The sequence below is a fragment of the Equus caballus genome, chromosome 17 (assembly GCF_041296265.1).
Source record: "Equus caballus isolate H_3958 breed thoroughbred chromosome 17, TB-T2T, whole genome shotgun sequence".
Lineage (NCBI taxonomy): Eukaryota > Metazoa > Chordata > Mammalia > Perissodactyla > Equidae > Equus > Equus caballus.
The window spans coordinates 42272784-42298885 of record NC_091700.1 but is presented as its reverse complement, the minus strand read 5'-3'; the positions used below and the strand labels follow the sequence as shown (position 1 = coordinate 42298885).

At 38.7% G+C, this 26102-nt stretch overlaps 1 protein-coding gene across 1 annotated transcript in view; it reads right to left on the bottom strand.

Annotated features, from left to right (window-relative positions):
- CAB39L (calcium binding protein 39 like) overlaps positions 1-26102 on the bottom strand; it is a 99482-nt gene continuing 73380 nt past the window's right edge. The window contains 2 exon segments of the mRNA NM_001309165.2: positions 1-2409; positions 16705-16848. Coding sequence (NP_001296094.1) covers positions 2230-2409; positions 16705-16848 — 324 coding nt within the window. The 3' untranslated portion in view covers positions 1-2229.

The window sequence follows — 26102 nt, the reverse complement described above, 5'->3', positions numbered from 1 at the left end:
GTATGTGGCACCTTTTTATTTAGTCAGTCTCTATTTCAATGTGTGCTTTTGAAATAGCTTATTAAATACGACCTTTTCCGAATTCAATTCTCACAATATTTACAGTGAATTTTGTGCAAACATATTTTGACTGTGAGCTTCTTGCTCCCCCCTCATGTTAATAGTTTACAAATTTGTATCACAACAAAACCCCAGCTACTTCATTTATTGCCTCTCAGCCTCTAGTTTTCTGTGTGCAGGGACTAAACTAGGATAAGGGGTTGCTAGGAACGAGCTAATTCAAGCCCAGAGGAAATAAAATATGTTTTATTTATTAAAAAAGAATTATAACAGGCCTTGATTTCCAATAGAAAACATGTGTCCCATGATGTTGTGGAACAGTTTTAAGGAACTAAACAAATTTCTAGTGGTTACTGCGCCTTCGTTTTTTAATATTTACACTCTTCTCTTTTAATCAAATAAGCAAAACCAGAAAAGTCAAATTCTAAGAGACTCTGGACTGTCAGGGAATGTTATAAAAAGAATCTGACTTCAGTGGCTGAAGAATGAAGATCATCAGATGGGCTGTTGGCTGACACCCCATGCCAGCCCTGGCTAGAGCTGCCACGAGAAGGTCCCACAGGTCCCACAGGTCCCATACCATCTCTCTTGGGATTCACGTGGGCACAGAAAACATGACCCTGTGCCCCAGTCAAGAAGGATGAAGCCCTGCCAGGTAATTCTTCAGATGCAAAATTTACAGAGGGCACTGAGCCTGGAGAGGGGTCTTTCCTTCTCTGAGTGGAGACATGTCGGACTGAAGAACACAGCACCCAATCCTGTACAGAGGGGGGGTCCTTATGGAAGGCAACAGCTCATGATTTGGAAACAGAATTTTGAAAAAATACAGATTAATAACTGCACCTTTAATGTCTTGTAAATATAGCTTTAAAATTCCATTTTATACACGATGTCTGAACAAATCATGACTTCTGTTGTTGTGGTTCTATGCCTTTTTTAAAGCCCTCAGATTAACTCCTTAATCATCCTAGTATGCAAGACAATACTTGGGACCAAAGTTTTATAGGTTTTCTACCTTTTCACTGAAGACTTTGATGGAAAATTAAAGTGAGAGCTAATTAGAAAATAAACTGAAAAACAGTGTTAGTTGTTTGAGAATTTCTCCATGCATTTCATCATTTGCCCTTCCAGCAGCAATGTTCTCTTATATATAAAAGTGGTCTAAAGACCTGTGCAACCCTCTGGACCTGTGGTGGTGTACATGCTGGGCGTCCCAACGTAATGATTCCTACTCTAAAATGCACTTTCACCACCACAAAGTCTTCCCCATGATGATAATTATGAATGAAATATCCCACACAGTCTCTAACCCTAGAGAAGGCAGTGTGAAACAGCAGTGACTACAGCTGGAGCTACGGTTCTTAACCACTATCTGTTCCAAGTTCTCAAGTGAGCACGTCATACACCTCTACGCCCCTGTGACCCCTGCTAATCCATCTTATTTGTACTTGGTTCCATGCTAACCCAACTGCAGGTTGGAGCTGCGTCTGCGGGTGCATGTGCGTGTGTGCGCGTGCGTGCACGCACCATGAGTCAGGCGTGCTGAGGAGATCTGCTGGGATGGAATGTGGGACAGTCAGCAGAAAGGAGGGCTGAGCGGGAGGTGGGCATTGACTCCCTAGGAAGTTGGGAACCACCAAGTACAGTCAAAAGATAAGCAGGGAACAAGAATGTGTAATGACTGAAAACAGGAACCTTATTTGCTCAGATCTTCCAGTGCCTCGAGAAATCTAAGTGCAGACAGGCAAGATGGGTTCGCAGCTCTTGCCCCAGTGCCCAGCTCTCCTCTGAGAACTTAACCCTCTTTGAGGACGCAGTGACGTCCATCATTTGGGCTCCTACTTGGTGGCTCACGGGGACTGAAGGCTCAGGTCTGCAAGCCCACAGCCCTGTTGCCTTTGGTCAACAAAAGGTTAAAACTGCTTTTCTCCATGTCTAACACAATGGCTCTGATTTCACATAAATAATCACAGACTTGATTTAAGTGAATATATTATTCTAGGTTAATTATTTTTTCATTCAAATGTTTATATTCCATCTACCTTGAGCAATGAATTGAGAAAAAATAGGCACCTCCAAAGCCTTCCTCAGAACAATTCCTTTGTGAAATGACACTTGTACAAACTGAACAGATGAGACGGTGACAGTGGCAGGGACTGGGTGAGACCTTCAAGGGGCTGTTTTCTTCAAGTCACGAATCTGTTTGATCAAGTAGTTCTTCTCATCGGTGAACTGCTCATCGTCCGTCCTTTCTTTTTGGAAGCTGCTCAGAAACTCAATGAGTTTGGGTTGATTTTTTAATAGAATCTCCACAATAGGCTGAGTTTTGTGAGGACTGGCCACAAATACCTGAAACATAAGAAACAAACACCTGGCACAAGGAACACACGCCAGGGACAACGTGGACCCCACTCGTGTTTCACGTGTTACTTGTATGAAAGCCCGGGATTAAACTTCCTTATGGAGGAAAATCACTAATTCCTCACCCATATCTACTTCCTTGGTAGCGAGCCAGAAGCACATCAGAGCTATCTATAAATATTTTTCACTGTTACTTTGCTTTAATTTCAAATATGTATGTGTTTTTAACTATACAATCTTTCAAACAGAAAATAACATAACAGACACCAATATACTCACCCAAAAATTAAACAGATTTTGCCATTTTGCTTCAAATCTCTCTTTCTAAAGAATTAAGACATTACAAAGAGAGCCAAAGTCTGACCCTCCATCTCTCCCCGCTCCCCTGAGCAGCGTGCTACCATCCCAGGCACATTTTTATCCTTTCCCTCCTCCTACATATATATGTAAACATAAACAACACATAGTATTTGATTGTGCTTACTTTTTTATAATTTATTTTTTTGAACAGGTAGCATATTCATCTGGCTCAAAATTCTAAAAGGACAAAGGTGCCTCTCCCCGGAGGGCACCAATGTTTTCTTCTCTTATATATGTGGAGCTTTAAAATTTACAATCGCCCAGGCCCCACTTCCCAGAGATTCCAACTCAGCAGGTCTGGGGTAGAGGTTGGGCATTCTGTATCTGTATGAAGCTCCACAAAGATCCTAGTTGAAACCACAAGCCTGGATTAATAACTCAGCTACACTATAAAAGACAGCAACAACTATAATAATAGGACACTAACTCAAAACTATAATACTGACTGGTGTAATATTCTGCAGTGGACACACTACCTAGTTAGATGTGACACATACGATAACATGACCAGAATACAGATAAAAGTATCTGCTTCATCTTACACCATACACAAAAATTAACTCAAAATGGGTTAAAGACTTGAATGTAAGACCTGAAACCATAAATCTTCTAGAAGAAAACATAGGTAGTACACTCTTTGACATTGGTCTTAGCAGCATATTTTCAAATACTATGTCTGACCAGGCAAAGGAAACAATAGAAAAAAATAACCAAAGGGACTATATCAAACTAAAAAGCTTCTAAACAGCAAAGGAAACCATCAACAAAATGAAAAGACAACCTAACAATTGGAAGAATATATTTGCAAACTATATATCTGATAAAGGGTTAATATCCAAAATATATAAAGAACTCATACATCTCAACAACAATGAAACAAAAAATCCAATTAAAAAATGGGCAAAAGATATGAACAAAGATTGTTTCCAAAGAAGATAGATAGATGGCCAACAGGCACATGAAAAGATATTTGACATCACTATTATTACGGAAATGCAATCAAAACTACAATGAGATATCACCTCATACCCATCAGAATGGCTATAATAAACATGACAGGAAATAACAAGTGCTGGAGAGGATGTGGAGAAAAGGGAATTCTCATACACTGCTGGTGGGAGTGCAAAATGGTGCAGCCACTATGGAAAACAGTATGGAGATTCCTCAGAAAATTAAGAATAGAACTACCATATGATCCAGCTGCTCCACTGCTGGACATTCATCCAAGAACATGAAAACATGAATGCATAAAGATATATGCACCCCTATGTTCATTGCAGCATTATTCAAAATAGCCAAAACTTGGAAACAACCTAAGTGTCCATCAAGGGACAAATGGATAAAGAAGATGTGGTAAACATACACAATGGAATACAACTCAGCCATAAAAAAGATGAAATCTTGCCATTTGCGACAACAGCTGGACCTTGAGAGTATTATGCTAAGGGAAATAAGTGAGAGGAAGAAAGTCAAATATCATATGATCTCACTCATAAGTAGAAGATAACAACAACAACAACAAAGAAACACAGAGACAGAGATTAGACTGGTGGCTATCAGAGGGGAAGGGGAGAGGGAGGAGAGCAAAAGGGGTGACTGGGCACATGAGTATGGAAATGGATGGTAGTTAGTCTTTGGGTGGTGAACATGATGTAATCTACACAGAAATCAAAATGTAATGATGTACACCTGAAATTTATATAATGGTATAAACCAATGTTACCTCAATAAAAAAAAAAAAGATTCAGAAGAACAAAACAAAGCAAAAAAACAAAAAAAGGTATCTGACTGCTATATAGTTCCTGGGCTCCTGACTCCTCAAAAGGGCTGGGTGTTTACCACCACCAGCCCCTCCACCCACTGCCTCCCCATCCCCTACTTCCAATAGTGCACAACTCTAGACTGAACACATTATGGACAAGGATCACTTATGCGGACAGTGAGGGCGACAAGGTTGAGCCCTCAACGTTCCTCCAGCCCAGCAAGAAAGAGAAGGAGAAAACTACACAAGAATGTTAAGGACCTCTGGGAGGGGAATGAAAGGCTGTGAAGGGTCAAAGGAGGTGGAGATAACATTAGATTTCTGAGTTTGGAACAAGAAGGGCTCATGGTGGAGGAGACATGAGAGCTAGTCTATGAATCAGATTTTCTATTTCTTCTTGAGTCAGTTTGGTAGTTTGTGTATTCCTAGGGATTTGTCCATTTCATCTAGGTTATCTAATTTGTTGATATACAATTATTCGTAGTATTCTCTCATAATCTTGTTTTTATTACTCTAAGGAGACTGAAGTGGTAATCAAAAACCTCCCAACAAAGAAAAGCCCAAGACCAGATGACTTCACTGATAAATTCTACAAACTTTTAAAGAATTAACACCAATCCTTTTCAAATTCCTCCAAAAAATAAGGGAATGGAACACTTTCTAACTCATTCTATGAGGCCAGCATTACACTGATACTGAAGCCAGACAAAGATATCACAAGATAACTACAGACAAACATCCTTTATGAATGAAGATGCAAAAATACTCAACAAAATACAAGCAAACTGAGTCCAGCATCATATTAATAGGCTTATATGCCATGACTAAGCGGGATTTGTTCCAGAAATACAAGGGTGGTTCAACATAATAAAATCAATCAATGTAATACACCACATGTACTGGGTTGAATTGTGTCTCCCCAAAAGATGAACATTCAAGTCCTAATGTTTGGTACCCGTGAATGTGACTTCATTTGGAAATAGAGGCTTTATGGATGCAATGAAATTAGGACGAGGACATACTGGATGAGGATCAGCCTTAATCCAATGACTAGTACCCTTATAAGAAGATTGAAATTTGGACATAGAGAAGACATGCAAAGGAAAATGCCATGTGAAGAAAGAGACAGAGATTGGAGTTACGTACCTATAAGCCAAAGAATGCCAAGGATTGCTGGCAACCACCAGAAGGAGGAGAATGGCATAGGACAGATTCTCCCTGAAAGCTTCCCAAAGGAACCAACCCTCTGATACCTTGATCTTGGACTTCTAGTCTCTATAACTGTAAGAAAATAACTTTCTGTTGTTTTAAGCCACTCAGTCTATGGTACTTTGTTATGGCAGCTGTAGGAAACTAACATATTACATTATTACAATGAAGGAAAACCACATGATCATTTCAGTTGATGTACAAAAAGTATGTGACAAAATCCAACATCTTTTCATGATAAAAACACTCAATATGTGACAACCTGATATTCACATGCAAAAGAATGAAGCTGGAATCTTACCTCACACCATAAACAAAAATTAACTCAAAATTGATCAAAGATCTAAATATAAGGGCTAAGGAGACTTTTAAAGGAAAATACAGGGGTACATCTTCAAGACTGGATTTGGCAAGCATTTCTTAGCTATGACACAAAAAACATGAGCAACAAAAGAAAATGCAGATAAAATGAACATCAAAATTGAAAACTTTTTTGTATCAAGAGAGTGAAGACAGATGTCAGCATCATGGCAGAATAAGTTGTTCCCTTTGTCTCTCCCTTCTAAGTTACAACTAAATGTATATCCATTAATAACAGAGGATTCCCTACACAGCACAACAGGACAGCTGAGAGATCCATGCATCTATACATCTAAAGGTGGACTGAACCCCCAGGAAGCAGTGAAACTAGGGGGCAGCCCCTGGCCCCTCCCCCTCCCTGGTGTCAGTGATCCAGGTTGCAGATCCTCACACAGTGGCCAATGCAAATGCTTGTGGAGCAGCAGTAGCCTGGCCTGCAGGAGCACCCACTGTGCCACACTGGCCCTGCCTGTGTGAATGATCCCTGTTGAGTGGTGGTGGTTCAGTCTATGTGAAGGCACCCCATCAGAGCAGTGGACCTGCTATCAGAGAGCAGCAGCAGCCCAGCCCATGTGAAGCCCACAAGAATGCAGAGCAGCCCAACCAGCACAACTATGAGCAGATGGAGTGAGAACAGGAGAAACAGCCCTGTCCCCGCTCAGCGACTGCAGGTGGAAGCTACAACCAGAAGCAACAGGAACCATAGCAGAACCAATGAACTAGCCCCCAATGGCTGCAACCCTGACACCAGCTCCACAAGCAGTGGGGCCTGTATACAAGTCCCTGGGTCCCTAGGCCCCCATCAGTGACAGTCACACCCATGAAGTAAGCACCCCTGGCAGCGGTGCAACCAGCACCCCAAGACAACTTGGGAACAACAGCACAGGTGGTGCATGGGACAGCAGCATCTGAGCCTGTGGAGAGCCAGTGGAGGAACACAAGACCCAGGTGACCAGAACCAAAGTAACCAAGGTGGTACCCAGAAAAGAAAAGGTGATTACTACCACAAATGCGCCAGCAGAGGATCAATTCATCAAACACCATGAAGAACTACAGCAACACTGCAGAGTAGAAGGAAAATGACAATTCTCCAGAAACCAAACCTTAAGTCACAGAAGATTACAATTAAACTGACAGAAAATTCAAAATCGAGGTCATAAAGAAACTCAACGAGTTACAAGAAAACTCAGAAAGACAGTTCAATGAGCTCAAGAATGAAATTAATGAACAGAAGGAATACTTCACCAAAGAGAAAAAAATACTCTAAAAAAAAAACCAAATGGAAATTCTGGATATGAAGAACAGTTAATGAGATCAAAAATTATGTAGAAAGCATAAAAAATAGAGCAGACCTCATGGAAGAGAGAATTAGTGATCTCAAAGATAGAAACCTAGAGATGCTTTAGGTGGAGGAGGACTGAGAACTAAGATTTCTAAAAAAATGAGGAAATTCTTCGAGAAATATCCAACTCAGTTAGGAAAAGTAACATAGGTATCCCAGAGGGAGAAGAGTGGGGGAAATGAGCAGAGAGTTTGTTCAAAGAAATAATATCTGAGAACTTCAAAAAACTGGGGAAGGAACTGGACATACAAGTACATGAAGCCAACAGAACTCCTAATTACATCAATGCAAAAAGACCTCTGAGGTATATATTACTAAAACTGTCAAAAGTCAATGACAAAGAAAAAATATTAAAGGCAGCAAGAGAGAAGAAAATAACCTACAAAAGAACTCCCATAAGGTTTTCAGTGCATTTCTCAGCAAAAACATTACAGGCTAGGAGAGAATGGAATGATATATTCAAAATTCTGAAAGACAAAAACCATCAGCCAAGAATACTCTATTCGGTGAAATTATCCTTCAGATATGATGGAGAAATAAAAGCTTTCCCAGATAAATAAAAGCTGAGGGAGTTCACCACCACTATACCCGCCTTACAAAAAAATGATGAAGGGAGCCCTCTTACCTGAAACAAAATGGCAAAGGTTTACAAGGCTTTGAGCATGGAGATAAATAGACAGACAAAATCAGAAAATTGCAGTTCTCTATCAGAATACGTTAGCAAACAATTATAACATAAAACATACAGGGAAAGAAAGCATCAAAAACAACTATAGGGGCTGGCCCCATGGCCAAGTGGTTAAGTTCGCGCGCTCCGCTGTAGGCGGCCCTGTGTTTCGTTGGTTTGAATCCTGGGTGCAGACATGGCACTGCTCATCAAACCACGCTGAGGCAGTGTCCCACACGCCACAACTAGAAGGACCCACAATGAAGAATATACAACTATGTACCGGGGGGCTTTGAGGAGAAAAAGGAAAAAAAAAATCTTAAAAAAAAAAAACAAGAACAACTATAAACATTTCAATTTAATCACCAACTCACAATACAAAAAAGAATAATTTGTGACATAAAAAACATAGAAGGGGAAGAAGAAAGAGATGGAACCTGCTTGGGCAAAGGCAGAGAAGAGGCTATCAGAAAATGGACTATCTCATCTATGAGATCTTTTATACAAACCTCATGGTAACCACAAAACAAAAAATCAGAGCAGAGTCACAAATCATAAATAATGAGAAAACCATCACAGAAAACTACAAAACCGAAATGGCAGTCAGAAATACAAGGGAAAAGAAACAATGGAAATATAGAACAACCAGAAAACAAGAAAAGACAATGGCAGTATTAAGCCCTTATATATCAATAATCACTCTAAATGCAAATGGATTGAATTCACCAATCAAAAGACACAGAGTTGCTGGATAGATTAAAAAACAAGACTCAACAATATGCTGCCTCCAGGAAACACATCTGAACTCTAAAGACAAACACAGGCTCCAAGTGAAGGGATGGACGATGGTACTCCAAGCAAATGGCAACCAAAAGAAAGTAGGTGTTGGCACACTTACATCAGCCAAAGCAGACTTCAAGATAAAAAAGACAATGAGAGACAAAGAGGGGTCCTATATTATGATAAAAGGGACATTCCACCAAGAAGACATAACACTTATCAATATATATGCACCTAACACAGGAACACCACAGTAAATAAAGCAACTATCAGCAGACCTAAAGTGAGAAATTGACAGCAACACAATAATAGTAGGGGATCTCAACATCCGACTTATATCAATGAATAGATCATCCAGAGAGAAAGTCAACATGGAAACAGTGGCCTTAAATGAAACACTGGACCAGATAGACTTAATAGATATATATAGAACATTGTATCCAAAAACCGAAGAATACACATTCTTCTCAAGTGCACATGGAACACTGTGAAAAACAGATCACATGTTGGGAAACAAGGCAAGCCTCAATAAACTTAAGAAGACTGAAATCATATCAAGCATCTTTTCTAATCACAAGGCTATGAAACTAGAAATCAATTACAGGAAAAAAGCTGGGAAAGTTACAAACATGTGGAGACTAAGCAACATGCTGCTGAATAACTACTGGCTCAATGAAGAAATCAAAGGAGAAATCAAAAGATAGCTGGGGACAAATGAAAATGAAAATACAGCATATCAACTCTTATGAGATGCAACAAAAGCAGTACTAAGAGGGAAATTTATAGCAATACAGGCCTACCTGAACAAACAAGAAAAATCTCAGATAAGTAATCTTAAACTACACCTAAGAGAATTAGAAAAAGAAGAAAAAACAAAGCCCAAAGTCAGTAATAAGGAGGGAAATAATAAAAATCAGAGCAGAAATAAATGATAGAGACAAACAATAGAAAGGATCAATGAAACTAAGAGCTGGTTCTTTGAAAAGATAAACAAAATTGACAAATCCTTTGCCAGACTCACTAAGAAAAAAAGAGAGGAGACTCAACAAATAAAATCAGAAGTAAAAGAGGAGAAATTACAAGAGATACCACAGAAATACAAAGGATTATAAGAGAATACTATGAGAAGCTATTGGTCAACAAATTGGATAACCTAGAAGAAATGGATAAATTCTTAGAATCATACAACTTCCCAAAACTGAATCAAGAAGAAATAGAGAATCTGAATAGATCAATCACAAGTAAAAAGATTGAAACAATAATCAAAAGCTCCCCCAAAACAAAAGTCCAGGACCAGGTGGCTTCTCTGGTGAATTCCACCAAACATTCAAAGATTTAATACCTGTCCTTCTCAAACTCTTCTGAAATATTGAAGAGGATGAGATGCTTCCTAACTCATTCTACAAGGCCAACATTACCTTGATATCAAAACTAAACAAAGACAACAAAAAACGAAAATTATGGGCCAATTGCTGACAGACATAGACGCAAAAATCCTCAACAAAATACCAGTAAATCAAATACACCTTTTTCTTTTTTTTTAAGGATTGGCACCTGAGCTAATAACTGTTGCCAATCTTTATTTTTTCTTTTCTGCTTTTTCTCCCCAAATCCCCCCAGTACATAGTTGTATATATTTTTTATTGTGGGCCCTTCTAGTTGTGGCATGTGGGACGCTGCCTCAGTGTGGCCTGATGAGCGATGCCATGTCTGCACCCAGGATCTGAACCAGCGAAACCCTGGGCCACTGAAGTGGAGTGTGTGAACTTAACCACTTGGCCACGGAGCCGGCCCCACAACAATACTTTAAAAGGGTCATACACCATGATCAAGTGGGATTTATTCCAGGGATGCAGGGATGGTTCAATGTCTGCAAATCAATCAATGTGACACCACATTAACAAAATGAGGAATAAAACTCACATGATCACTTCAACAGATGCAGAGAAAGCATTTGACAAGATCCAACATCCATTTATGATAAAAACTCTCAACAAAATGGGTATGGAAATAATGTCCCTCAACATAATAAAGAGTATATATCACAAGTCGCAGCCAACATCCTATTTAATGATTAAAAACTGAAAGCCGTTCCTATGAGAACAGGAACAAGACAAGGGTGCCCTCTCTCACCACTCTTATTCAATATAGTACTGGAAGTTTTGACCAGAGCAATTAGGCAAGTAAAAGAAACAAAAGGGAAATTGGAAAGGAAGAAGTAAAACTCTACCATTTGTGGATGACATGATTCCAAATATAGAAAACCCTAAAGGATCCACTGGAAGACTAGAAATAATCCACAACTACAGCAAATTGCAAGGTACCCAATCAACACACAAAAATCAGTTGCATTTCTATATACTAATAACAAAAGCAGAAAGAGAAGTCAAAAATACAATACAATTTACAATTACAACAAAAAAAATAAAATATCTAGGAATAAATTTAACCAAGGAGATGAAAGACCTATTCATTGAAAACTAGAATACATTATTGAAAGAAATCGAAGACAACAAAAAGACATGGAAAGGTATTCCATGCTCACATATTGGAAGCATTAACATAGTTGACATGTCCATATTACCTAAAGCCATCTATAGATTCAGTGCAATCCCAATCAGAATCCTAATGACATTCTTCATGGAAACAGAACAAAGAATCCTAAAATTTACATGGAACAACAAAAGACCCCAAATAACCAAAGCAATCCTGAGAAAAAAAGAACAAAGCTAGAGGTATCACAATCCCTGATTTCAAAATATACTACAAAGCTATAGGAATCAAAACAACATGGTACTGGCAGAACAACAGACACACAGATCAATGGAACAGAATTGACAGCCCAGAAATAAACCCATGCGTCTATGGACAGCTAACTTTCAACAAAGGAGCCAAGAACATACAGTGGAAAAAGGAAAGTCTCTTTGATCAATGGTGTTGGGAAAACTGGACAGCCATATGCAAAAGAATGAAAGTAGACCACTACACCATACACAAAAATTAACTCAAAATGGATTATAGACTTGAATGTAAGACCTGAAACCATAAAACTCCTAGGAGAAAACATAGGCAGTACACTTTTTGACATTAGTCCTAGCAATACCTTTTGGATATGTCTCCTCAGGCAAGGGAAACAAAAGAAAAAATAAACAAATGATGCTACATCAAACTAAAGAGCTTCTTCAAAGCAAAGGAAACCATGGACAAAACAAAGAGGTAACCTACTGATTGGGAGAAGGTATTTGCAAATCATGCATCTGATAAGGTTTTAATATCTGAAATATATAAAGAACTCATACAACTCAAGAACAAAAAAATCAATCAGATTAAAAAAGGAACTGAGGATCTGAACAGATATTTCTCCAAAGAAGATAATACAGATGGCTGGCAACTCAACAACAAAAAGACAAACAACCCAATCAGAAAATGGGCAGAAGATATGAACAGACATTTTTCCAAAGAAGATATAAAGATGGCCAATAGGCACATGAAAAGGCACAGACACATCACTAATTATTAGGAAAATACAAATCAAAACTACATTGAGATATCACCTCACACCATCAGAAGGCTATAAGTAACAAGAGAAGAAATAACAAATGTTGGAGAGGATGTGGAGAAAAGGGAACCATAATACACTGCTGGTGGGAATGCAAACGGGTGCAGGCACTATGGAAAACAGTATGGAGATTTCTCAAAAAATTAAAAGTAGAAATACCATATGTTCCAGCTATCCCAGTACCAGGTATTTATCTAAAGAACATAAAATCAACAATTAAAAGAGATTTATGCATCCCTATGTTCATGCAGCATTATTCACAATAGTCAAAATCAACAGGTGAATGAATAAAGAAGATGTGAGATATATATATATATATATACACAATGGAATACTACTCAGCCACAAAAAAAGACAAAATCCTCCCATTTGTGACAACATGAATGGACCTTGAGGGTATTATGTTAAGCAAAATAAACCAGACAGAGAAAGACTAACACAGTATGATTTCACCCATATGTGGAAGATAAACAAATACATGGATAAAGGGAAGATTAGTGATTCCTAGAAGGAAGGGGGTGAGGGGAAAACGAAAGGGGTAAAGGGGCAGATATGTATAGTGACAGATAAAAACTAGACTATTGGTGGTGAACACAATGCAGTCTATACAGAAACAGATATATATAATGTATATATAAAATGAAATTTACACAATGCTATAAGCCAATATGACCTCAACGGAACAATTTTTAAAAGAGTGAAAAGACAACACACAGAATGGGAGAAAATATTTGCAAACCATATACATGATCAGTGTCTAGTATCCAGAATAATAAAGAACTCATAACTCAACAAGAAAAAGGTAAACAATCCTTTTAAAAAAAAAAGTTAAGGACTTGAATAGACATTTCTCTAAAGAAGATATACAAATCGTCAATAAGCACATGAAAAAATGCTCAACATCATTTGTTATTAGAGAAATGCAAAACCACAATGAGATACCACTTCACACACACTAGGCCAGCTACAATAAAAAAACCGACAATAACAAGTGTTGGTGAGAAGGGGAAGAAATTGGAACCCTGTACGTTGTCGGCAGGAATGTACAATGGCACAGACTCTGTGGAAAACGGTTTGGCAGCACTTCGGTAAGTCACACATCAAATGACCATAAGGCTGAGCAATTCCACTCCTAAGTATATACCAAAAGAATTGAAAACATTTGTTCAAACAAAAACTTGTACACAAATGTTCATAGCAGCATTATTCATAGCAGCCAAAAGTCCATCAACTGATGAATGGATAAACAAACTGTGACATATCCATATGATGGAATATTATTCAGCCATAAAAAGGGATGAAGTACTGATCATGCTATGGTGTGGATGAACCTAGAAACCAGCTAATGCCTTGAACCTTGAAATCAGGCTAATGAAAGAAACAAAAGGCCACATACTGAATAATTCCATTTATACAAAATATCCAGAATAGGCAAATCCACAGAGACTGAAAGCAGATTAGTTGGTTGCCAGCTGCTGGGGCTAAGGGAAAATGAGAAGTAATTCCTTAATAAGTACAGGTTTTCCTTTTGGGGTGACGAAAACGTTCTGGAACTAGACAGCAGTAACAGCTGCGTAACAACGTGAATATACTAAATGCCATTGAATTGTACACTTTAAAATGGTTAAAATGGTGAATTTTATGTTACATGAATTTTACTACAATAAACTAAAATTGTTACTTATAAAAAAAGTGCCCCAGGCTCATTTACATTGTTATACAAAATGCTTGACATTTACATAACACCTATTAATGTGTTAGGAAATCATATACTAGAGCCAAATATGTGGCTCCTCTGGTTACTATTTGTTTACAAGGGAGTTTCTGTGAAGTTTTAGCTAGAAATTGTCTAGCATTTCACAGTAACTACATAAACAACTCTTAACAGTCTTTCTTTCTTAAAAAAAAAAAAAGATTAAACATATCTGTTTCAATCCAAAATAAGTGTAAAATGTAGTGGAATGTGCAGATAGGCATCACTGGATCAACTCCATTGACTCCATACACTGTAAAATAGACCTAAAAAACACTAAATTTGTTTTCAAGTTTTTTTTGTTTTTTTTTTTTGCAGGGATTTGCCCTCAGCTAACATGTTACCAATCTTCCTCTTTTTTTTTTCTTTTACTCCCCCAAGCCCCATTGCATGGTTGTGTATCCTAGTTGTAAGTCCTGGTTCTTCTGCGTGACCTGTTGCCACAATATGGCAACTGACAGACAAGTGGTGGGGTTCCATGACCAGGAAATGAACCCAGGTTGCCAAAGCAGTGAAAGTGCCAAACTTTAACCACTAGGCCATCAGGGCTGGCTCATGTTTTCAAGTTCTAAAATTTTCTTATTTTTACTTTTTACAGCTGCTGAACTCTGCTGCCTTTAAAGGTAGTTCCTGATTAGAGGCAACTAATGCAATAGTGCATGATTCCCTTGGGACACTGGGACCCTGGGACCCTGAAGGGCCCTAGTCAAGGCCTGGGATGAACCTTGAGATTTATCTAATTCATAGGGTTTTTTTTTAATATTATTCATTTTATTTTATTTTTTTTGGAGGAAGATTAGCCCTGAGCTAACTACTGCCAATCTCCCTCTTTTTGCTGAGGAAGACTGGCCCTGAGTGAACATCCATGCCTATCTTCCTCTACTTTATATGTGGGATGCCTACCACAGCATGGCTTTTGCCAAGTGGTGCCATGTCCGCAGCCGGGTTCCGAACTGGCAAAAAGCCCGGGCTGCCGAGAAGCGGAACATGCGAACCCAACTGCTGCGCCACTGGGCCGGCCCTGAGATTTATCTAATTTAAAATTGATATTTATCATAAGGAATGCACTTCTAAATCAAGGTATGGGGAACCAAATCTTTTGAATATTATGTCCAGTATAGAGGATTTCTCGGTTTTCTCTCTGCTGTACCCATTTTTTAAAAAGTATTTTCAAAACACTTTCAAACAAATTAAACAAATGAAACTACCTATGACTTCTCTTTTAGAATGCAGTTTTATTGGCTGTATCCCTTAATTTACATAACATGTTTCATAAATGTGATTTATGGAGTTCTCAAGCTTGGTTAGAGAAAGACAAGTATCACCACTACAATGCAAATATTTTTAGCTCAGAAAACTAAGAATATTTTGCTATTTTAAATCTGAATGCTTTTTATGAAAGATCAAAATGCATGTCTTACACACATATTCATTCATTTCATTCAAATTTTATTTTGCCCAGGGGGATTTGCGCTAGATGAGGTATTGGAAGGCTAGTCTTCTGCCTTGCTAACCTCACTTCCCCGAGGCATGCTGTAAGCCTGTAGTGGTTTGTACGTGGATTTGAAATTGGGGCTCTTGATACAGCTGCATGGAAGTTACTCAAAGCAAAATTCCGTTCTGTGTAAGTGTAAAATAAGACATTTTCATTCTAAAGGTTCACCCTCCCAAATGAATACGAATCTGAGCAACACAATATTTAGACTATTTGGACACAATACTTGTTAGTACTGATCAGAAACAGGTAATTTTTTTCCTGTTTAAGAAAGAAGAACCTGATCCCTGCTTCTGCAAGCCAGTTTGACATATACGAGCACCAGCGAGACCACAGCAGGACCGCCCGGGCCCACCGCATACCAGGCAGGAATAAACACCCTGGGCAGGACGTGAGGTGGAGAAGAGCAGGCCGGAAGTTCAGATCTCCTGAATCCTCCTCCTCCTCCACCATCCTTATTCTGATTATAAAAGTGATACATGTGGAAAACTCCGGAAATAAAGAAGACACAAAGAATAAAGTAAAAAGTCACTTACATACTTCCTCCATCCAAAGATAACCATTGTGAATATTTGGTGTACATCCTTCCAGCATTTATTTCTGTGCATATAGCTACATGTAAATATATTTTAAACAGAACTGGGCTTGCATTCTGTATAGAGTGGTTTGTAACCTGCTTTTTCATTTAATAATATGTATTTAACATTTACAGATTCTACTAACATTAAGTGATCGTTCATCATTTGAGGTAGAGTCAGGACTACAATAATAGATATTGTCTGCAGAGTCCTTTCTATTCGCTGGGTACTGTTACATATTTTATCCATATTGTATCCCTTACAACAATTTCAGGAGGAAGATACCATTTCCCCTCCCTCTCTAGATGAGGCTTAGAGAAGTTAAAAGACCGGACCACTGGAGAGTAAAAAAGTAGGGAGTTTGCCACTTGAAACTGGAAAACAAACGCCCACCTAGTTTCTGGGGCTTGCACTTTACCTTAAAGACGTGGAAGGCTTCAAATTGAATGTTGGGACTTTTATCTCGGAGGAGGTTCATCATGAGCTTGAGGTTCTCGGGCCTGCTGATGTACTTTGTCATGATGGCGAAGTTGTGTCGGTCCAGGATCAGCTCACCCAGCAGCTACAAAAAACCAGAGTCAAAGCAAACATCTGTTTGAGAGTCATCTTATTCAAAACATATCTCACTTCTCACTGAAAAACAAAATATAAATGTGAGTTAAGAATGTTGACATGAAGAAAATTGAGAGTCCTTAAGCATATCTTAAAGCACAGCTATGAAAACAGCAGTTATTAAGTTATTTTAAGCTTTTCACACACAGTTTTGCTAAAGTCAGTACTTGATGCATTTCTGAATCTTTTTTTTTTAAGCCAGTCATTGCTGCAGCTTAAAAAAGCTCTCTCTGAAACTCTCATCAAGAGCTAGCCAGAAATGAATTTATTATTTTCATCGATTACTTCAATTATCTTGCTTCCCAGTAGTATGCTTCCCCCTAGGCATTACGGTAGGATAAGAAGACCAAAATTGACTCTACAATTATACCTCCTTTACCTAAATAAATGTATTCTAGCAGCTAACTAGAAAAACAGGTTAAGGGACTCTTAACTTCCCCCTAACTTTTATTATAAAACCTGATATATAGCCAGAAAAAAAAATCATCGACCCTGAATCCATATGAAGTTTAATATGTACAAGTTTCCAAAAAAAGTAAAGCAAAACATTTTCTGGTGACATAGTTCTCAAAATGCAGCATTACTCCACGTTATAAACTGAATATTTGTGCGCCCTCAAAATCTCTACGTTGAAATCCTAACCTGCAATGTGATGGCATTAGGAGGTGGGGCTTCTGGGAGGAAGGGCATGAAGGTGGAGCCTCCACGAATGGCACTGGCACTCTTATAAAAGAGCCCCGAGAGCTCTCTCACTGCCAGCACCTTGAGCCTGGACTTCCCAGCCTCCAGAACTACGAGCAATAAGTATTTGTTGTCTAAGCCACCCCGTCTATGGTATTTCTGTTATAACAGCCCATACAAAGACACTTCAAAACAAAATAAAAATAGCAAAAGTGAGAACAGTTCAAGACCCTCTAGCAGCACAGCTAAATGTACTGCTGCTCTGCATCATTAACTTTTACTCTTACTGCAGTGGTAGCAATTTTTAAAGCTTCAGCAGCCAGGCAGCCGAAATGTACCCTTAACATCCAGTAGTCCTCCCTTACCATGGTTTTGCTTTCCATGGTTTCATTTACTCAAAAGTCATGAAACATAAAAAAAGAGTATTCTTTGGATAAATACCCAGAAGTGGAATACTGGATCATATGGTAGTTCTATTCTTAATTTTTTCTTTTTTGAGGAAGATTAGCCCTGAGCTAACTACTGCCAATCTTCCTCTTTTTGCTGAGGAAGACTGGCCCTGAGCTAACATCCATGCTCATCTTCCTCTACTTTATACGTGGGATGCCTACCACAGCATGGCTTTTGCCAAGCAGTGCCACATCTGCACCTGGGATCCGAACCAGCGAACCCCGGGCTGCTGAGAAGCGGAACGTGCGCACTTAACAGCTGCGCCACCAGGCCAGCCCCTCTATTCTTAATTTTTTGAGGAATCTCCATACTGTTTTCCACATTGGTTGCACCAATTTACATTCCTACTAGTAGTGTACGAGGGTTCCCTTTTCTCCACATCCTCTCCAACACTTGTTATTTCTTGTCTTTTTAATAACAGCCATTCTGGTGGGTGTGAGATGGTATCTCACTGTGGTTTTGATTTGCATGTCCCTAATGATTAGTGGTGTGGAATACCTCTTCATGTGCCTATTGGCCAACTGTATTACCTTCTTTGGAAAAAAGTCTGTTCAGATCCTCTGTCCATTTGTTAATCAGGCTGATTTTTTGTTGTTGAGTTGTATGAGTTCTTTATATATTTTGGATATTAAATCCTTATCAGATGCATGATTTGCAAATACCTTCTCCCAATTGGTAGGTTACCTCTTTGCTTTGTCCATGGTTTCCTTTGCTGTGCATAAGCTTTTTAGTTTGATGTAGCATCATTTGTTTATTTTTTCTTTTGTTTCCCTTGCCTGAGGAGACATGTCCAAAAAGATATTGCTAAGACTGATGTCAAAAAGTGTACTGCCTATGTTTTCTCCTAGGAGGTTTATAGTTTCAGGTCTTACATTTAAATCTTTAATCGACTTTGAGTTAATTTTTGTGTATGGTGTAGTGGTCTACTTTCATTTCCTTGCATATGGCTGTCCAGTTTTCCCAATGCCATTGATCAGAGAGACTTTCCCTTCTCCACTGCATGTTCTTGGTTCCTTTGTTGAAAATTACCTGTCCATAAACGTGTGGGTTTATTTCTGGGCTCTCAATTCTGTTCCATTGATCTGTGTGTCTGTTTTTCTGCCAGTTCCATGTTGTTTTGATTACTATAGCTTTGTAGTATACTTTGAAATCAGGGAGTGTGATACCTCCAGCTTTGTTTTTTCTTAGGGTTGCTTTGGTTATTTGGGGTTTTTTGTTGTTTCATATAAATTTTAGGATTCTTTGTTGTATTTCTATGAAAAACGTCATTGGAATTTTGATAGGGATTGCACTGAATCTATAGATTGCTTTAGGCAATATGGACATTTTAACTGTGTTAATTCTTCCAATCCATGAGCAAGGAATATCTTTCCATTTCTTTGTGCCTTCTTCAATTTCTTCCAACAATGTCTTATAGTTTGCAGTGTAAAGGGCTTTCACCTCCTTAGTTAAATTTATTCCTAGGTATTTTATTCCTCTTGTTGCAATTGCAAATGAGACTTTTCTTGATTTCTCTTTCTGATAGTTCATTGTTAGTGTATAGAAATGCAACTGATTTTTGTATAATGATTTTGTCCCCTGGGAATTTACTGCATTCGTTTATTATTTATACTAGTTTTTTGGTGGATTCTTTAGGGTTTTCTAAATATAAAGCCATGCCATCCACAAATAGTAACTGTTTTACTTCTTCCTTTCCAATTTGAGTATCTTTTATTTATTCTTCTTGCCTAATTGCTCTGGCAGGGACTTCCAATACTATGCTGAATAAGAGTGGTGACAGTGGGCATCCTTGCCTGGTTCCTGTTCTTAGAGGGATAGCTTTCAGTTTTTCACCATTGAATGTGATGTCAGCTGTGGGTTTGTCATATATGGCCTTTATTATGTTGAGATAATTTCTTTCTATACCCATTTATTGAGTTTTTATCACAAATGTACACAGAATCTTGTCAAATGCTTTCCCTACATCTTTTGAGAGATAATCATGTGATTTTTAATTCAATTTGTTAATGTAGTGTATCATGTTGATTGATTTGCAGATGTTGAAACCATCCTTGCATCCCTGGAATAAATCTCCTTCATTGTGGTGTACACTCCTGTTAATGTATTGTTGCATTAGTTTCCTAATATTTGGTTGTATTGTTGCATTAGTTTCCTAATATTCGGATTTTTGCATCTATGTTCATCAGTGATATTGTCCTATCATTTTCTTTTTTTGTGTTGCTCTTGTCTGGTTTTGGTAGCAGGGTAATGTTGGCCTCATAGAATGAGGTAGAAAGTGTCCCCTCCTCTTCAATTTTTTAGAAGTTTAAGAATGACAGGTATTAAATCTTCTTTGAATGTTTGGTAGAATTCACCAGAGCAGCTGTCTGGTCCCGGACTTTGGTTTTTTGGGAGGTTTTTGATTACTGTTTCAATCCCCTTACTATTCAGACTCTCCATTTGTTCTGATTCAGTTTTGAAAGGTTGTATGAATCTAAGAATTTATCCATTTCTTCCAGGTTATCCAATTTTTGCTGTATAAGCCTTTCATAGTATTCTCTCATAATCCTTTGTATTTCTATGGTATCTGTTGTAATTTATCCTGTTTTGTTTCTGATTTTATTTATTTTGGGCCTTCTGGGTTTTTTAAAGTTAGTCTAGCTAAAGGTTTGCCCATTTTGTTTATCTTTTCAAAGAACCAGCTCTTAGTTTCATTGATCCTTTCTATTGTCTTTTTGGCCTCTACTTCATTTACTTCTACTCTGATTTTTATTATTTCCCTCCTTCTACTGACTTTGGGCTTTGTTTGTTCTTCTTTTTCTAGTTCTTTTAGGGATATAGTGTTAGATTGTTTGAAATTTTTCTTGTTTCTTGAGGTAGGCCTGTATTGCTATAAACTTCTCTCTTACTACTGCTTTTGCTGTATCCCAGACTTTGGTATGTTGTGCTGTCATTTCCATTTGTCTCCAGGCATTTTCTTTCTTTCTTTTTTTTTTTAAAGATTGGCACCTGGGCTAACAACTGTTGCCAATCTTTTTTTTTTTTTCCTGCTTTATCTCCCCCAACCCCCCCGTACACGGTTGCATATCTTAGCTGCATGTCCTTCCAGTTGTGGGATGTGGGACACCGCCTCAACGTGGCCTGACGAGCAGTGTCATGTCCATGCCCAGGATCCGAACCCTCAGCTGCCGCAGCGGAGCACACGAACTTAACCACTCGGCCATGGAGCCGGCTCCTCCACGTATTTTCTGATTTTCCATTAATTCAACAGCTGCTTGGTAGCATGTTGTTTAGCCTTCACATTTCTGTGACTTTTCCAGTTTTCTTCTTGTGGCTGATTTCTAGTTTCATACCACTGTGGTCAGAAAAGATGCTTGATATGGTTTCAATCTTCTTAAATTTATTGAGACTTGTTTCCCAACATACAGTCAATTTTTGAGAATGTTCCATGTAGCCTTGAGAAGAATGTGTATTCTACTGCTTTTGGATGGAATGTTCTCTATGTATCTATTGAGTCTATACAGTCAAATGTTTCATTTAAAGCTGATGTTTCCTTGTTGACTTTTTGTCTGGATGATCTATCCATTGATGTAAGTGGGGCACTGAGGTCCCCTACTATTATTGAGTTGCTGTCAATTTCTCCCTTTAGGTCTGTTAATAATTGCTTTATATATTTTGGTGCTTCTATGTTGGGTGCATATATGTTAATAAATGTTAATGTCTTCTTGATTGATTGTCCCCTTTATCATTATATAATGTCCATCTAATGTCTTTGTCTCTTGTTATCTTTTTTTGGCTTGAAGTCTATTTTGTCTGATATAAGTATGGCTACATCTGCTTTCTTTTTGTTGTCATTTGCTTGGAGTATCATCTTCCATCCCTTCACTCTTTAGGCTGTTTGTCTTTAGAGTTGAGATGGGTCTCCTGGAAGCAGCATATTGTTGGGTCTTGGTTTTTTTTTTTCTGCTTTATCTCCCCAAACCACCCTGCCCCCTGTACATAGTTGTATATCTTAGTTGTGGGTCCTTCCAGTTGTGGCATATGGGACACCACCTCAATGTGACCCAATGAGCAGTGCCATGTCCGCACCCAGGATCTGAACCCTGGGCCGTCGCAGCGGAGCACACGAACCCAACCACTTGGCCACGGGGCCGGCCCCTGTTGGGTCTTGTTTTTTAAACCCATCCAGCCACTCTGTGTCTTTTGATTGGTGAATTCAATCCATTTACATTTATGATGATTACTGATATATGAGGACTTAATACTGCCATTTTATCTTTTGTTTTCTGGTTGCTCTATATTTCTACTTTTTTTCCCTTGTGTTTCTGTCTGCCATTTCGGTTTAGCTGTTTTCTGTGATGGGTTTCTCAATTTCCTCTTTTTTTAAATTTGTGTCTCTTTTCTGAATTTTTGTTTTGTGGCTACCATGAAGTTTGCATAAAAGGTCTCACAGATTAAGATAGCCCTTTTTCTGCTGATAGCATCTTATCTGCATTTGCCTATGCAAGTTCTGTTCTTTTCCTCTTTCCCTTCTATATTTTTGTTGTCACAAATTATCCATTTTGTATTCTGAGTTCATTACCAAAAAGAAGTGATTATATTTTTAGTGTTCCCTTTCCCTTTAACTCTTATAATTGTTTACTAACCTATTCTGATATAGAGTTGTAATTTTCTGATTCTATCTATTTATCACCTTGCTCAAAGCTTTGTATACCTTTGCCTTTCGTTTCAGGTGAGAGAGCTCCTTTCAACATTTCTTGTAAGGCAGGTCTAGTGGTGATGAACTCCCTCAGATTTGGTTTCCTGGGAAAATTTCTTCTTCATATCTGAAGGATAACTTTGCTGGATAAAGTATTCTTGGCTGACTGTTTTTATCTTTCTGTATTTTGAATATATCATTACACTCTTTCTGCATTTTGAATATATCATTCCACTCTCTCCTGCCTGTAGAGTTTCTGCTGGGAAACCTACTGAAAGCCTGATGGGGGTTCTTTTGTAAGTTATTTTCTTCTCTCTAGCTGTCCTTAATATTCCTTCTTTGTCATCGACTTTTGACAGTTTTAATATTATATGTCTTGGAGAAGGTCTTTTTATATTGAGATAACTGGATATTCTACTAGCTTCATGGATTTGTATATCCAATTCCTTCCTCAGCTAGAATGTCTTTAAATAAGCTCTTTACTCCTTTCTCTCTGTCTTCTCCTTTTGGGATACCCATTACCCTTATATTGCCCTTTCTAATAGAGTCATAATTCTTGTAGAATTTCAATTTTTAAAAAATCTTAGTTCTTTCTCCTCTTCTATCTGCATCATTTCTAGGTTTCTGCCTTCAACCTCACTAATTCTCTCTTTCACATGGTCTGCTCTATTCATCTCATTTATTGAGTTCTTCAGCTCCAGAATTTCTCAGTTCTTTTTTAGAGTTTCAATCTCTTTGGTAAAATGTTCCTTTTGTTCATTGATTTTATTCCTGAGCTCATTGAACTGCCTTTCTTAGTCTTCCTGTAGCTCACTGAATTTCTTTATGACAGCTATTTTGAATTCTTTATCAGTTACATCACAGTCTTCCTTGATTTTATGTTTGGTTTCTGGACAATTGTTACTTTCTTTCCGTGATGCCATGTTACTGTGGCTTTTTGTGGTGCTTGCTGCATTATCCCTCTGTTAGCACATTTCTCATAGGAAATCCTTTTATTTAGGTGTAGCTTTGTTTGTTTTGATTCAAACTATTCAACCAACTGGAGATTAAAGGTCTGTCTTTTGTTTTTCAGTAGGTGGTGCTATAGTGCCAGTTTCTGATTTCTCTTACCTAAGCTGCCTCTGACTATATTTGAGGATCAGCATGTTCCACCCTCCACCAACTCTATTCTGCATGTTGCCTGTACTCTCGTTGTTGCCACCTGTGCCTCTGGGGGTCACTGATGCCTTGCTGTTGCCAGTGTTACTGCAGTTTCTGGCTTCATTGCCATGGGGACAGGCATGGCTGACACCTCCACCATGTCTGGGCTCACCTGAGTCAGAAGTTCCAGGGGGAGGGAGAGGGTGAGAAAGCAGGAGGTTTGCAGGGCACCACCTCTGCTGTTGCCCATTACCTTGTGGCTGCGGGTGCTGCTGCAGTTGGGAGTTCATCATGCCTCTGCTGCTGCTACCAGGTTCTGAGTTGTGGTCGAGGGCCTGGGATCATGGGGCTCTGCCTTTACTGCTGCTTGGCTCCCCATGGCCACAGGTGCCATCACAGCTGGCTGGCCAGAGTTGCATGTGTGCCTCCACTGCTGCCCACTGGTTCTCTGGGGGCTGAGGGTGGCTGGCTCAGCTGCCACAGTCAGGGGTTTAGAACCTGGGCACTGCCTCTGCTGTTCCCTCATTTGCCTCCTCTATGTGCTCCAATCCACCCACCGTTGTTTGTACTGATGTGTGGATGTATGTTGGGCAATCTAGCCTTTGTTGGGTAATGAGCATTTAACTCACTGTAGATTGAAGGGGAGTGATGATGATGTCATCTCCAACAATTCATAAGTTTTAAATAATATGCCATTCTGAGTAGTGTGATGCAATCTCATGCTGTGCAGATCCATCCTGCCTGGGACGTGAATCATCCCTTTGTTCAGTATATCCACACTGGATATGCTATCTACCCATTAGTCACTTAGTAGCTGTCTCAATTATCAGATCAACTGTCATGGTACCACAGTGATTATGTTCAAGTAACCCTTACTTTACTTAACGATGGTTCCAAAGCACAAGAGCAGCAATGTTGGCAATTCAGATATGCCAAAGAGAAGCTGTAAAGTGCTTCTTTTAAGTGAAAAGGTGAAAGTTCTGGACTTAATAAGGGAAGAAAAAAAATCATATGCTGAGGTTGCTAAGATCTACGGCAACTTTTATTACAGTATATTGTTATAATTGTTTTATTTTATTATTAGTTATTGTTAATCTCTTACTGCCTAATTTACAAATTAAACTTTATCACAGCTATGTATGTATAGGAAAAAACATAGTACATAACAGATTCGGTACTATCCATGTTTTCAAGAATCCACTGGGGTTTTGGAATGTATCTTGCCTGGATAAGGGATGACTACTGTAATTTTATATACAGTATACTTATTTTCTAATTCTTCTACTTAGTGGACTTTTTCTGGATGCCTCAGGATAGTAACACAATGTATAGATGGTTACAGAAGTCCTGGATGGGTGGAGAAAGCACATGAACTGAAGGCGAACTGTCTATCACAATAGAGTCTACCAACAGAATCCCAGAGGTAGGTATGCAGGGGGATGTGTGTGGGTGTGTCTGGCTGCCCGTAAACAACCAACTTGCCTGTGATGCATCTTTTGTCTATTTAACAAATAAGAAGTACACACCTTAAAGCTATTTTAGTGCACAAAAAATCATGGTTGTTAAACATAAAAAATGATGACCACTGTTGGATGTTAGCTGGTCACCAGTTTCATAGACATGGAATAGCAATTGTGCAAACTGTTAATCTTCATCCTCCTTAATCTCTCTGCAACATCTAACATTGACCGAACACTGTTCTGGAAACTGTATTTGTTCTTGGTTTCAAGGCCACTGCTTTCTTCTCATTTTTACCTTTTGCAGCTTGTTCCTCTGCTGCCTCTGTTACTGGCTGTGCTTCCTTCTGTACTATATATGTAGGAAGTTTCCAAGCTGTATACCTGAACTGCTTATCTTTTATCTCCCAACTGTCTCATCTATGCCCACAGCTTCAACTATAACTCTAGGAATATGCATCCTAAATATACATTTCTAGTCTTAACTTTTTTCCTAAACTCTATACCCACATATCTAACTGCCCATTGGGTAGCCCCAGGCCAGCTCTGCTGGCCTAGCAGACTCAGAATCTCTAAAACCAATTCTCTTTTTTCTCTTTGTTAATGACATCATGATCTGCCAGTCCCCTGGGGGAGAAAGCTGAAGTCTTCTCAGCTCCTTTCTTTCTTTTGCTCCTTACATCAAATCTACACCCACCACCTGCCAATTTTAAAACATCCTTCATTCCATTTTTACTGTCAGTATCCTCATTCACACCCTCACTACCTTTCAACTGGACTACTGCAAAAGCATGCAAA